Source organism: Acomys russatus, unplaced genomic scaffold (genome assembly GCF_903995435.1).
Source record: "Acomys russatus unplaced genomic scaffold, mAcoRus1.1, whole genome shotgun sequence".
Classification (NCBI taxonomy): domain Eukaryota; kingdom Metazoa; phylum Chordata; class Mammalia; order Rodentia; family Muridae; genus Acomys; species Acomys russatus.
In genome coordinates, this window is record NW_026131903.1 from 1,108,290 (window position 1) to 1,123,917 (window position 15,628).

General features: G+C 53.8%; 1 protein-coding gene across 1 annotated transcript; it reads right to left on the minus strand.

Moving 5' to 3' along the window:
- Positions 1-574: 574 nt before the first annotated feature.
- LOC127186627 (neuroligin 4-like) lies at positions 575-8,918 on the minus strand. The gene is made up of 6 exons (XM_051142880.1): positions 8,391-8,918; positions 7,460-7,528; positions 4,770-4,907; positions 3,339-3,524; positions 1,906-3,082; positions 575-1,547 (listed from the first exon to the last, which is right to left on the minus strand). Exons 1-6 carry the CDS (start codon positions 8,890-8,892, stop codon positions 575-577), a joined length of 3,045 nt encoding a protein of 1,014 aa, XP_050998837.1. The 5' UTR covers positions 8,893-8,918.
- Positions 8,919-15,628: the final 6,710 nt, after the last annotated feature.

Below are 15,628 nucleotides of genomic sequence, written 5' to 3' on the forward strand. Positions count from 1 at the left end.
TCTCTGAGGAGCTGTTTCCTGTCAACACCCCACACACAGACACAAATATGAAAACACTGACCCCAAAAACTAAAAAAATCTGAAATTAATTTATTTTTAAAATTGCATTTTCTTCCTCTTTCTTTATCCGTGAGGTGGAGTGCAGGGCCGAGGGAGGTGGGTCGGAAGCTGGCACATCTGGTCTCCTCCAGTTTCTAACTTTGTATGTTACTTATATGCGATTAACTCTTCGTCCCTTTCAGGAGTCACCTGCTTCCTGGGTCACAGGGTCAGTTCCGGGTTGGGAGGCTCTGCCCCTCCCAGAGTATTTTAATAGACATATTTTAAAGATTTCTGAAAATTTCTGCCTACGGGGCTCAAGGGAGGTCGTGGGAGATCATGGGATGTCTTGAGAGTTTGGGGAGGTCCTGGGGTATCACAAGGAGTACTGGGACAGCTGCAGGGAATGCTGGGTAACCTGGGGTCGGCCCCACCCCTCCCTTAGTCCACAACATGGGATTTGAACAGGGTTCCATTCAGTCCATTAAAATAGGAGGCCATTGGGCGAGGGGTGGGGGTGGGACCACGCATGACGTCACACACGGGTGGTGGAGTGACCTGTTCCCCCAGTCCCCATAGCCCTCCCCACTCCGAACCCTCGCAGAGCGTTGGGCACCATGGTGATGGCGCTGGGAGGGGAATGGGGGGGCGGGGCCACGGCGACAACATCATCGGGCGAGCGCCGTAGGGTTAGAGCATAGTCAGGCGGGCAGCTCAGCCTCAGGGCATCATGAGAGGAGGCGGCAGAGGACGATGACGTCGTCGTGGCGACCCCGTCTGCCCCAAGAGCGCCGTGTTGCTGCCTACCCGCCGCGATGATGTCGTTACTCACAGAGCTGCTGCCGGGAATCGAACCTGGAGTGCTGCCTCCTCCGCAGCGAGTGGCACCGGAAGTCCCGCCCCTCCCACTGCCGCACCCAGAAGTCCCGCCCCTCCCGGCTCCGCGGTGTGTCTCATGGCGCCGCTTGTCCCGCTTGTAGTAGAGCGCAGCGAAGGCCAGGACGTTGAGGAACAGCAGCGATGCCCCAACCGCAATGGTGACGCTCAGCTCTGTGGAGTAGTCACGCCGGGTCTCGATCAGCACCGCAGCCTGGTCCCCTCCCCCGCCGCCCAGGCCGGAAGCGGCTCCGCGCCGGCCGGAAACAGGCGTCCCTGCTCCCACACCAGCTTTTCCGGGACTGGTCCCTGCTGCCACGGGTCTCCGTGTGGCTGGCCAGGCCCTGCGCGGGCCCGGGATGACATCACTTCCGCCCCCACCAGTGGGCGTGGCCCGCGTGGTGCTGCTGACGTAGGCGCTGACGTCGTAGCGCAGGCCGTGCAAGTGCGGCACGAGTTCGAGCCAGAAGGCCACCTTGGTGGCGCGGTAGTGGTCACGCACACGTGGCCTCAGTCCCACGTGCAGGTACAGCTGTGCGCGCGGGTCGTAGGCCGGCCAGGCCACCTCCTCAAAGCGGTTGGGTCGCGTGTGTGCAAATTTAGTGTCCTGGGGCACCGGCCGGTTCGGGTCCCTGCGGGAGGGTGGAGCAGGGAGAAAGGGGTACGCGTCACGAGGGGTCACCCTGGGTCACGCATGTAGGTCCCACACCCACCCTGGAAGTTCTTGGTGTGGTGTGCGTGCAAATGCCGGACCATGGATTCGAACCCGTGGCTGAGGGGGACCTGTTGGAAATCATGCATTTCTGGGCCCCAGGGGATGATGGGAATGACAGGGAGGGGTGTGAGGGCCCCGTGTAGGCCGCAAACCTGCCCTAGAGTGGCCCGACACTCCCTGGACAAGGATGAATAAATGCAGGTCGGGCCCGGGATTTGAACCTGCGTCCTGTCCCTCATTTCCTCCGACCAGCCCACTCAGCCAGAGTCACTCACCCAGTCTTGGCAAAGTTGGTCCAGTATGTCATCACCACAGCGCTCAGCATGACGTCATTCCTCGAGAAGTTGCACGCAGAAAATGGGTCGGCTATGACATCGCCTTCGCCGCCCATCCCGTCGTTGTCACTTCCACCGCCCCAGCCAGCCAGGGCAGCCATAGGGGCACCAAAAACATAGGGAACCTCGTCCCCATGGGCCGCGCCCAGGTCCGCCGAGGAGGCTGCCCACGATGAGAAGGACGGCTTCGAGTCCCCCCACGATGTCGGTTTAGAGTCCCCCCATGATGTCAGTTTCGAATCACCCCATGATGATGATGGTTTCGAGTCTACCCATGACGATTGTTTCGAATCCCCCCACAATGATGAAGGTTTCGAATCCCCCCATGACGATGAAAGCCTTGGATCCCCCCAGCCCACACAAGGCCCGCGGTGGTAGAAGGCGTAGAAGTAGGTGGGGGACCCGTAGCGTGCATGCAGGTCTGCGGTGGCTACGGCAGGTGCCACCCACTGGTGGTCAGTGAACAGTGCAGCCAGTGACTTCCGCCTAGACTCCTCGGGGTCCCCACCAACCCCGCTTCCGACACCGCCCCCTCCGCCCCGCTCTGCCCAGTCCGTGTACATGAACTTCACTGTCTCCCGCAGCGCATCACCGCCCCCGCCATCGCCCTCGGGGGCACCATACAGTGCATCCACGAAGCCAGCTACGGCCGCGTCAAACCGCGCTTGGGTCACCGCCGCCTCCGCTTCCTGTGACATCACTTCTGGTTGGGCATCAACAGTGTCCAGGCCCCCCGTGGCCACCAGCTCTGCCCACCGCGCTCCCTCAGCCTGTGTCACGCCCAGCATGATGTCATAGTTGAGGAACTCGCCCTGTTCCATGAGGATCTGGGGGTCGTCAGGAATGACGTCGCCATCCACCACAGGGCCGAATGACACGTGGTAGGGGTGGGCGTGGCCTGGGGCGGAGCCCGCACGCGAGAGCTCCCGCCACCCTAGGCCACGCAGGCAGGAGACCCACGCGGAGGTGTCATCGTCGTCGACCCCACCGTCATTGCCGCCCCGGCCCCGGCAGCCCACGCGCCCCACCAGCGCCCTAGCGTGCGCCCACGGCTGGTAGTTTACGGCCCAGCTGGACAGCGCCGACCCACTCTGGATAATGGCCTTCTGGAACAGGCCTGGGGGGGAGAGGAGGGGACAGGAAGTGACATCAGCGAGGTCAGGCGGGGCCTGGGGGTAACGTTATCCATCATGGGCAGGGGTTGGGCAACATCACCTAAGACCTGCCTAGGTGACTTCATCTGTGGTCCCTCCCTCAGGCCTCGCCCCACGCTGATCCAATCTCATTCTGACCACACCCCCCACAGGCACAGGTCCCGCCCCACCCTGACCCCCATGTGACTCCCCTGTGAGCACTACCATGCCCCCACGTACCCTCCGAGTAGTGTGACAGGGTGAGGAGGCTGACGCAGGCCGCACCCGCCCCGGACCCAAACACAGTGACACGGGCCGGGTCCCCACCGAAGGCAGCCGCATTCTCGCCGACCCAGCGCAGGGCCTGGATCTGGTCCAGCAGCCCATAGTTGCCCCTGGCGGCCTGGTCGCCGGTGCTCAGAAAGCCTGCAGGGGGTGTAGGGGGGGTGAAAGGAAGTGACATCAGAGGGCAAGAAGTGAGGGTGGGGAACAACATGTCATAGGCCCTGGGACAGGAAGTGAGGTCACAAGTGACAAAGATAGGAAGAGACATCCGAGGAAGGGAAGTAACAGGAAGTGAGGTCACTGGATGTGAAGTTATAGGAAGTGAGGTCTCACCCCTGGTCTGCTGTTCATTCCCCTTTCCCCATTGGTCCCATCCTATAGATATTTGTATCTGCAAAGGCCTGGATGTGGGGTTCAGTGTGTGGAATTCAGGAGGGGCTAATTTGCATACACTTATTTGTGCAGAGTATTCACTGAACCCCAGCCCTGACCCAAGCATAGTTCATTAGAGCTCATTTGCATGCATTTGAATTGTCAAAAACTGCAGCTGGCTCGGGGCGAGTGCATTTGCACAGATCTTAACATGCAAAGGGTTCAGTCCTCATAGACCTGAGAGAGTTCTAATGAACATGCAAACGAGACAGTGACATCACAGACTGGCTGAACATGCAGATCAGCTCATTAGTGTGGTCACAAGGACTAAGAAAGAGCAATTGCCTGGCTCATTTGTATGTGTGCTCTTGTATCTGAATATGCAAATCACCTCTACCCCAGCATGATAGGGCTTCCTGGGGATTGACCCTGGGCCAGAGAGGGGGCGGAGCTGACCCAGGTCGTCTGGATAAGTCCAGCTCTGACCATGTGGATGAGCTCACTGACATGTCATGTGCCCCTAGGAGTCATCTGATATGCAAATAAGGCCATAAATATACAGATGTACCTCTGCACTGCCCTATATGTAAATGATCCTGTGCATATGCATGAGACTCAGTGGGGCCAGCATACCCTTCCTTATGCAAATGAGATCAGGAATGTGCACCTGGTCCTGCCCCTTGAGGCTGATGCTGGGGTACATTTGCAGGCATTTACATGAGTATGGATCATTAGCATGTGCCATGCCCACTGAGCCCAAAGTCACCCTCAGCTACACCTACACATTATTAAGTCCAGTCTTGTGTGACACATTCGCATTAATTTGCATATGGTCATGCTAGTGAGGCCTCCAGGAAGGGCCCCACATCGGCATCTAGTTTGTATGTGTTTGAGTATGCAAATTGGCTCATTAGCAGGAGAAACTGGTGAAAGAGCATAATGGGGTAGGGGCCAAGGGCAGGGCCAAGCAGGGTAGGGGCCAGGCCAGGGTATGCCACAGGGGGCGGGACTCACCCAGTACGCCCAGCCGGTAGTTGAGCGTGATCACGATGACATCGCCATAGCTTGCAAGGACACTGCCGTCCATCATGTTGCCAGTGCCCTCCATGTAGGAGCCGCCATGGATGTAAACCATGACAGGCTTCCTGCCACCTGGGTCATCTGCAGGGGGAGGGTCAGAGGTCAGGGATCAGGGGTCTCAGGTCACTCACTTCCTGCCATGTGTCACCCTTCCTGTCCCATTGAGGTCACTTTCTGTCCCATTGAAGTTACTTCTCCCTCCAAGGCTACTTCCTGATGGGGGCCTATACTTCCTGCCCCACTGAGGTCACTTTCTGTCCCACTGAAGTTAAGTCCTCTCTCTCCAAGTCCACTTCCTCCAGTGGGTCACATACTTCCTGCCCCACAGAGGTAACTTCCTCTCCTGTAGTACCCAGCTCCTGTCCCTCTCAGGCCACTTCCTGCTGTGTGCCACCAACTTCCTGCCATGCATCATCTACTTCCTGTCACAATGAGGCCACTTTCTGTCCCATTGAAGCCACTTCCTAGCCCGCCAAAGTCACTTCCTGCAGTGGGTCATGTACTTCCTGCCCCAGACGCCAGTACCTGTCCAGTGCCACCCACTACCTGTCCCACAGCGGGCACCTTGTCCAAGCCACTTCCTGTTTCCTGACTGATACACACACCCTGGCGCTGGAAGAAGCCGCATGTGACATCACATGTGTGGGGCGAGGCATCTGAGGTGGATCAGGGGGTGGAGACAGGAAGTGTGACTGTTCTGCCTGTGGCCAAACAGGGGCTGAAGGGCCGCATGAATATTCAAATGATCCCCACAAATATTCGCCTGGCCTTCCCATCCCAGAGATTGTCCCTCATCAATATTCAAAGAGCCTCGTGAATATTCAAAACGCACCTCAGGGACAGAGCTGGTTAGCCCTGTCTTACATGTATGCACATGAGGGTCATGAATATTCATTAACCCCTTCTAAGAATGTAAAGAGTAACCAGAGATATGAAAATGGCCTCATCAATATTAACAAGTGGCCGCTGTGCATGCAAATGATCTCATGAATATCCATGAACCAGAATTGGGAGGCAGAGACAACAGTCATAATTTAATTAGAAAAAAAATGTGAATAAACAAACCACAAGTGAAAAAGTAAATTCTAAGTAATAAATGCACCACAGAGAAGGAAGAGATGTCATCAGGGGCTGGGCCAAGTGTTATTATTATGGGATGTGGGGGGTAATTATTTTGGGATGTGGAGATTATTATAACTGGATATGAGGGTTATTATTACAAGTAAAATGGGTTATCATTATGGAATGTGGGTTTATTAATATGGGATGCGGGTGTCATGATTATTATGGAATGTGAATGTTATCATGGGATGTGAGGGTTATTATGATTATGGGCTTTTATTATGGAATGTGAGGTTTATTATTATGGGATATGGGTGTTATTATTATGATTATTACAGGTTATTATTGTGGAATGTGTGGGTTGTTATAGGATGTGAGGGTTATTATTACGATTATTACAGGGTGTTATTATTATGGGATGTGGGGTTTATGACTATAGAACGTCAGGGTTATTAGATTTATTAGAGGTTATTATGGGATGTTGATATTGTGGCATGTGTTATTAATATGGGATGTTGGGGCTATTATTATGTGATATGAAGGTTATTATTACAATTATTATGAGTTATTACAGTTTGTGTATTATTATTAGGCGATGTATGGGTTACTATTGTGAAATGAGAGCATTATTATGGGATGTGAGGGTTATTATGGGGTGTGGAAGTTATTATGGGATGTGGAAATTGTTATTTTGGTTATTGGGAGTTACGATAGGATGTGTGGGTATTATGGGATGTGAGACTACTATGCGATGTAGGGGTTATTATGTGGTATGATTAGTATTACAAGTATTAATTATTATTTTGGGAAGAGGGGGTTATTATTATGGGATGTTGGAGATATCATTATGGCATGTGTGGGTATGCAGATGAGGTCCATGAATATTCATTATCCCTGGCAACACCTAAACTTCGACCCCAGGTATGAAAATGACCTCATGAATATTCATGAACGGCCGCTGCAGATGCAAATGTCCTCATGAATATCCATACCCTGAACTGGGGGGCGGAGATAAGAGAGACATAATTAAATTAGGGTAATAATTTAAATAAACAAATCACAAATGAAAAAGTATATTTTAAATAATAAGTCCGACCCAGAGGAGGAAGTGACATCATCAGGTGGCAGGGCCAAGTGTGAAATTCAGAAAAAAAAAAAAAATATTGCAGAATTTACAAGTTTAGGTTTTAGGAATTTGTTTTTAAATAAATTTGAATGAATCTAAATTAACTTGAATAACATTTCAATAAATGGGAATGGATTACCACGATCAAAACAGAAAGGCTCATTTCTTTTAAAAATTTTTCCCTCAGTTTTATAAAGTAAAAAAAAAACAAAAAACAAAAAACAAGCAATTAAAAAAATTATATTTTATTTTTCAGTTTTTCCTCCCACTTTCTCCTTCATGCAAACAAGAAAAAGGAGATTATGGAAGATGGGTAAAGAGGAGGGAAAAATAGAAAAAAGACACCAACCACGGAACGGACCAAAAATGAAAAAAAAAAAGTGAAAAATCACACACAAAGAAAAAAAGTCAATTAAGAAAACGATTTTCTAGAGACCCCAAGTCTTGTCCTTGCTACCTGTCTCGTCCCCGTGCTTGCTCCCAGCTGAGTCGTCGCCGTTGGCTCCTGGGTTGGAGGGCGGAGTGGGGTGGGAGTGTAAGAACAGACACGGGAGGGGGAGGCAGGGTGAAAAGGGAAAAAAAGAAAAACTGGGACTTGGGGGGAATTAAAACTGACAAATGCAGGGTGGGGGAGGGTGAAAAGCGTGGAGGAGGGGGAATAAATATCTCAGGGGGAAAAAAAAAAATCGCACGATTGGAGGGGGGGTGATTTGAAACTGATTTTCACTGAAAAGAGAAACCGTGGAGGTCGGAATGGGGGGGGGGAGTTGAAACTGACTTTTATGTCTCCTACAATGACTGATGTTTCTCTCCGCAGCACACTCCCCACCCAGGGGGAGGCCAGAGACATCATGGGAACTGAGTGAAGCCGACACAGGAATGTGGGTGGGGCAGGAAGCCGGGGGGAGGGGGGATGGAGGGTGAATATGCAAATGAGCATGCATGGGTGATTAATATGCAAGCAGGCCTAAGCAGTGAGTTCACTGTAGGGGAGGGGTAGAACATGCAAATGAGGCAAGGATGTATGCAATTGAGTACCTGGTACAGATGATGATGCGGAAACATTGAAATGTCTGTGCACTGGCACACTGACGCCTGCGAGTGCTCATGCAAATCCATGCAAACTGAAGGCAAATGAGCCTAGGAAGCCACATGAATATTAATGGTGAAGGCGGGGATCCATGCAATGACATCATCGAGTCCTCCCAGACCCTGAAAAACTCCCTGGTGCTGTGTGCTGTCCCATGAAGGGCGAGTGCACACACACGTGTCAGCCCCTGAGCCCACATGCATGTTCCCCATAATCCCACATGAATGTCAGTCATGCTGTGACACCACACACGCATGCGACTCACCCACAGTGGTGCCCCCTGGTACGTAGACATTCAGGAATAGGCAGTCCTCGTCCTGGTCCCGGGCGTGCACAGCGAGGGCGTCCGCATCAGGCGCGAGCCATGCAGGCAGCATAACATCACGTGTGTCCCGAGCTCCGCCCCCCTCCCCTTCCCCTCCCCATCCCAGTGGCTGCGGACACACAGGGGCAAAGCGTGAGGCTTCACGGACCCCAGCCCAGGCCTCTGGAGGCTCGGGTGGCTGGAACCGGCGGGGACCAGTGGGTGGGGCCGCATAGGGCACGCCCAGGAAGCGTGTCACAGGGCCCAGGACTCCACCAGGGAGCCATGCCCGCCGTCCACGCAGCTTCCCGTACCGCGTGGACACGGTCACCATAATGGCCTCCGCGGGGTCACCTGGGTCTGGGGGTGGGGCCTCCAGGCAGGTAGTGACATCGGCCAGGAGGAGGGCCCAAGGCAGTATGGCAGCTATGATGGTCCGGAGCAGCCATGAGGGTTCCCAACAGCAGCCACGCATGGCTCACGTGTGTTCCCTTGGCGGGAGGTGACAGGACCTCCGGGGTAGGGGTGGTGGGAGCGAGTGACAGTGGGGTGAGTGGGGATGGTGGGTGGGGTCATAGACACCTCCGCAAAGCACCATGGGAGTTGATGGCTCTGGCAACTGAGAGGGACGAGGCACCCGGGGAGGGGGTGGGGCCAGGACACGAGTCAGTCATGGCTGCCAGGGAGGAGGAAGTGAGATCACATGGAGGCCTGTGGAGCAAAGAGAAGATAGGAAGTAATGTCACAGCTTCCCCAGGGACAGGAAACAGCTCCCAAGTGATAGGAGAAAGCTCCCCACGAACAAGAAACAGTTCCTCAGGGACAGAAAACAGTTCCCCAGACAGGAAAAACCTCCTCAGGGATAGGGAACGTCACCCCAGGGACAGGAAACAGTTCCCCAGACAGGAGACAGCTCCTCAACGACGGGAAACTAATCTCAAGGGACAGGAAACAGCTACCCAGGGACAGGAAACAGCTTCCCACGGACAGAAAACAGTTCCCCAGACAGGAAAAATCTCCTCAGGGAAAGCAAACAGCTCCTCAGAGACATAAAACAGCTACCCAGCGACAGGAAACAGCTCCTCAGAGACTGGAAACAGCTACTCAGGGACAGAAAACAGCTCCTCAGAGACAGGAAACAGCTACTCAGGGACAGAAAACAGCTCCTCAGAGACAGGAAACATCTTCCTCCCCAGGGACAGGAAACAGCTCCCTCCCCAGGGACAGGAAGTGACCTCACCAGGGCAGTCATAGTTGAGCTGAGGTGGGTGGGGAGGAGCCACAGGTGTCCTTAGTACTTACTGTGTCACTGGTGTGGGCACGGCCATGTTGGGTCACTCAGGATGCCAAGTGTTGTTCGCAGCCATCTTGGACACCTGACTGGGAGACACGTGACAGGCATGTGACACACAAGACCCCTTGGGCTTGTCCTCTCCACACCCCCCACACACAGGACACATGTATGCACATACAGGTCCCACGTGTGTAAGAAAATGAGTAACACATGACACATTCATGTGAACACGTGTGTGAAGTTGGTGACGGCCTTTGTCCCGTGGTTGCCCGAGCACACCTGTGACATTCAGGGACGCACACAGACACATGCGTGCACACCCTGACTTCGTGGCGAAAAATCTGCTTCCTCTCTGTGCCTATTCATGAGCCCGAGGGCCCTGGGCACGACTCAGTTGAGGGCTCAGGAGCACATGTGACACTCACATGTGCATGGTGTGTCCCGCCCTGTTGTCCCCACCATATCCCACATGTGTTCAGGAGAGCAGGTCCATATGTATGTGTGTTTCATCTGTGTACATACACACACAAACGCAGAGCCTAACACAGGTCACACAGCGCCCTGTCTTCACTCCAGGACAACCCACATGTGTGCACTTCTGTCATACAGGGACACACGCCATGATGCACAAGAGCTAACACGCAGGCCTGTGGTTGTGGTGGGGGGGGTGAATCACTGTCACTCACGCCTGACATGCTAACACACATGTGCATCGTACCTGTCACAGGCGCACCCGCTCCGGCGGGGGACTTCACATCCTGGAGGGGGAGGGCAGGACAGGGAAGGAAAAATAGCCGCGTCTCCCGCAACACTGAACACACATGCATACATGGCACATACATGTCATGCGCAGCACAGACGCGCGCACACACACACACAGCCCTTCCCTCCACGCATCTACGCGGGCGCCCGCCTTCCCCCCCCACCCCTGCCCTCCTCTCCAGACGCGACCAGACCCAAGGGCCCGTGGCTCCGTCACCCCTCCTCCCACCCCGGCCCCCAACACACGGGCCTGGGAGACCCCGCAGCGCCCGCCCACTGACTCACCCACATGTGTGACGCTGCGGCCTTGGCAGGATGAGGGGGGAGGCAGGGGCACGGGTAGGGGGGGCGCCCGGGGTCCGCACACAGAGGGGGGAGTTGAGGCTGCGGGAACAGAGCGAGGACGGCGGCTGCCCGGGCACCGCGGCGAAGGGGCGGGACTTCCGGTTTGCAGCACGATTGTGAGCGCCTGGAGGGCGGGACTTCCTGAGCTTAGGCAGGGTGGCCGGGGATGCTCTATGCCGGGCAGTGTTGCCCGGGCTTGCGGGAAGGGCAGCTGTCAGTGACTTCCTGTTGGGGGCGGGTCTTCTGTTTTCTACAAGAGCATCGGGAGCTCAGGACTTTCTGAGCCCGGGAGGGGCGACGGGGGATGCTCTATGCCGGGCGGGGTTGCCCGGGCCCGCGGGAAGGGCAGATGGCGGCGACTTCCTGTTAGGGGCGGGTCTTCCTGTTCCCTGCAAGAGCGCGGGGAGCTTGGGACTTCTTAAGCCCGGGCGAGGCAGAGGGAGATGCGCTATGCAGTGTTTCCCGGGGCTGTGAGTACCGCGGGTGGTGGCGACTTCGTGTTGGGGGCCCGGTCTTCCTGTTCCCTGCAGGAGCGCCAGGAGCTCGAGACTTCCTGAGGCCGGGAGGGGTGGCTGGGCATGCTCAATGCCGGGCGGTGTTGCCCAGACCCGCGGAAAGGGCAGACGGCGGTAACTTCCTATTAGGGGCGGGTCTTCCTGTTTCCTGCAAGAGCCCGGGACTTCTTGAGCCCCGGGAAATACGCTGTGCAGTGTTCCCCGGGGCTCTGAGTCCGGCGGACGGTGGCGACTTCCTGTTGGGGGCGGGACTTCCGGTCCGAGTGTGCCGGAGCAGAAGCAGGCGCCTGTGTGTGGGGAAGGAAGCATCCCAGGTTCCGCGATCATTTGTGTAGACCTGCACACGTTTTCCTGAGTCGCATTCGCGTATCCACCCTCCAGGCCCTCCGTCCCGCTGGTGGGGATGCGCCCAGCCATGATGGACGGCGGTTTCCAGGCCGACCAGCCACCCGCCTCACCGTCCCTCCCTTTTGTGGCCAGTTTCCCCATCCCGTAAAATTAACTTGCATAATTTTAAATGATAAATTTTTTTTTAATTAATGGGAACGAGACGCTGCGTCCTCCCCTGGCCCCTCCCACGCTCCGCTCGGGGCATCATGGGAAGACACAGCCTGGGGCATAGGTTTGAGCGTGGGTCCTGTGTAACAAGGCCCCAGTGTCGGGTTGGGGCTCCGCCCACGCCGTGTCCGGGGCATCCATGAGGTAAATTTCTCCTATGGGGAAGTGGGGGGACGGTGGTGACATCTCCCGTGGGTCGCGCCATCCCATAATGCGCACGGGAAGACCCGCCCCCTCCTCAAACTCCTCCAGGAAGCTGCTGCTCCAGTTTTGCTTTTTTAGAAAGCGTCTTGTGGGGACTTATGCTTTGCGCCTGTTTCCAGGATAGATGTTCTGACTCCTCAGACAGGAAGGGGTGAGACTTCCTGTTCCCGACCATGCCAATCATCCATGCTTCCTGGACACAGCCCCCAGGCCCCAGGTCAAAGCCTCTGTCCAACCTCCGTACCCTGACTAGAATAATCCCAACTCACCCAGCACTAATTCTAGTCTCAGTTTCTCCCTCCTGTGCTGGCTCATCCCGAGGCCCCTCCACCCTGGACACAAGCCACGCCCACACACACACCACACACCCCAGGGTCAAATGACCCCACCCCAATACCCCCAGTGCAGGACAAGAGAAACTGTATTCACGTCCTCAGCTCAGAAGCCGGTTTAAACCAGTTCAGGGCAGCTCACTGACCCCACTCCTCCAACCCCAAACCCCATGCTGCTCCAGCCCCCCAGCCCTGAGGGGCCCTGAAATTGTTATCGTGAGGATCACTGACTATGGCCCTTTAAGTGCTGATGATGTCAAGGGGTTGTCACAGCTTTAAGCCCCAACCCCACCCCGTTGCTGCTGAATTTACAGGGGAGACACGTGTGTAAGGGAAAGGGGGCAGGAGTTTAGTTATACTTCCTGCTTGCGCCCCTCTCCCCCTCCCCACGCTCCAGAATCCTTCACTTCTTTCAGTCAGGCAATGAGGCCAGGGGCGGTGTCATGGGGTCCTGGTGGAAGGACTTCACGCTGCATCATGGGACTGAGTCACACCATGGAGGCCTCTGCTGGGAAAGCACAGGGGGTGAGGGGGAGACCGGGCATTAGACAGGAAATCCCGCCGCCCTATACCTCAGAAAGGAAGTCTTACCCCCTCTTCTATGCTCACCTTGCTTCCTCCTTGGCCTCCTGGATAACAAGATGGGCGCTGCCAATGTCACAGGTACTGTGACCTCATGGCTTGGGGGCCATGGCCTGATTCTCCTTCCCTCCCAGTGCATCCTTCTGGCAGGGAGAGGGCAACTTCAGCGCCATGGCCATGCCCCTGTGATGTCACAGAGCCACCAACCCCACCACTGTGATTAGCATAAAGCTGCACAAACTAGCCAGATCTGTTAATCTAGGGTAAGGCAAATCGCCATAAGCCCTACCCACCCCTGCAACCCAATTATCTGGTGGTCTGGCTCATAGTTGTGCTTTTCCTCTGGAGAAAAGGAAGAGATAGGCATTGGCTGGCACACATTCTCAGCCACATTGATGACTTTTCCCCATATAAGCAGGTGAGAGACAGAAGGCTCTCACAAAAACTGAGGACCAAAGATGCACTTGTATGCCAGAAGGGGGTTAGAGAGTCACAGAGTGGCACACACTCTCAGAAACAAAAATGCTTTGTCCCCAAGTGACAAAAGAGAGACAAAAGACAATAATACATTCCCAAGAACATATATGTCTTTGTCCCCTAGATGAAGGAGACAGAAATACAGGCAGGCACAAATAGGCAGGCATACACATGCAGGTTCAAGGTTGTCCATGTCAACTTGAGGTAGGTGATAGAAAAACACTCAGTCACACACACTCAAGGCCGTAGATGCTCTTGAGCCCTGGAGGCATGTAGGAGAGAGGCAAATGCAGGCATTCACACTCAGGTCTATACATGCACTTGTCCTCTATACTCAGTTGAAAGAGGGAATCTGGTAGGCACACACACACACAACCAGAAACAGAGATCCACTTGTCCCATACAATCATAAAAGAGATAGAGGCAGGCTTATACACTCAGGCTCATGGATGCTCTTGTCCCCTTGCAAAATGTGAGAGACAGACCAAGGAAGGAACTCACTCTCAAGCCTATAAATATGTATGTCCACTATTGGCAGGGAAGACAGAGAGACACATTAAGTGACTCTTTCCCAGTAATATAGGTGACTTTTCACAGTATAAGCAGGTGAGAAAAGACACATTCTGGCACAAACCCTGTGGTCCAAGAATGCCTTTGTATAATAACATCAAGTGAGAGAGAGACACAGCTTGGCACACACACTCAGTTCCATAGATGCACTTTTCCCATAGATATTAGGGACAAGGCCACAGGTGGGCAAAAAAATTCAGCCTCACTGATGGTCTTTCCTCCTACAATCATGGGAGAGGTACCTAGAAAGCTACACACACCCAGGCCCATATTATCTTGTTCCCTACATGAAGGTAAGATACACAAACAGGCAAGCATTGAAAGTCAGTCCTATATATAAGCACGTCTCTTAGAGGAACAGTAATAATATACAAACAGGCATAAACAATCAGGCACATCGATGCCCATCTCACTGAGATGAAGAGGAGAAACACACTACCAGGCACTCACACTCTCGCCCTAGTATGACTTTAAAAAAATATGGGCAGTGAAGAGAGACACATGGAGGTATGCACTCTCAGGCACATAGATACTCTTTTGCTCTAGAAGCGGGTGAGAGATAGAGACAGACAAACACACTGAGCTCAATTGATGCTTCAGTGTCCCAGAGGCAATAGAAAGAGAGACACAGACAGGCACTTCAAATAAGGCATCAAGATACCTTTGTTCTCTTGAAACAACAGTGAAAAACACAATAAGGTACACATACACACAGGCACATAGATACTGTTCTCTTCTAGAGTCATGGGAGACGGGGACAGAGGAAGAAAAACTGCCATGTACTCAGATGCAAAGGTTTAACTGTCTCATATAAGCATAGGAAAGAGACACCCAGGTAGGCACTCCCATTCAGGGCCAAAAATGCTGTTGTCCCCTTGACATAAATGATGAACAGAAAAAGTGAGGGACACTCGTTCGGGCCCATAGATGCCCTTGTCCCCTAGGGAGAAGGAGGAGAGATTCATAGGCAGGAATACACTCTCTGCCATAAAGGTGCCTTTTCCTCCAATAAGCAGGTAAGGGAGATACAGGCAGTCACACTCACTGAAGACCATAGATATCCTTATATGCCAGAAGAAGGTGAGAGGGACTCTTGGGAAAACACACTTAGATGCATAGATGCCCTTGTCCTCTCAAGGCAGGTGATAGAGTCACAGACAGGCACTCAAAACACAGGCACACAGATGCTATTTCCTGCCCTAAAGGCAAGTGAGAGAGAACCAGATGAACACTTCTTCCCTCGCTCACAAACGACCCTGTCTGATAAATGAAGATAAAGGACTGACAAAGTCTAGAATACACACTGATGCATATATATTCCCTTGTCTCCTAGAGTGAGAGGAACAAGACACAGGTAGGAACACACACTCAGTCCCATTGATGACATTTTCCCTAAGTGACAGGTTGAGAGATACAGGCAGGAAACAACTCTCAGACCTATAGATTCCCTTGTCCCCTAGAGGCATGTAAAATAGTTACACAGGCATGTACACACACCCAGGCACTTGCATGCACTTATCCCCCAAAGGCAGGTGCAAGAGACATAGGAAGGCACGCACACTCTGCCCACTT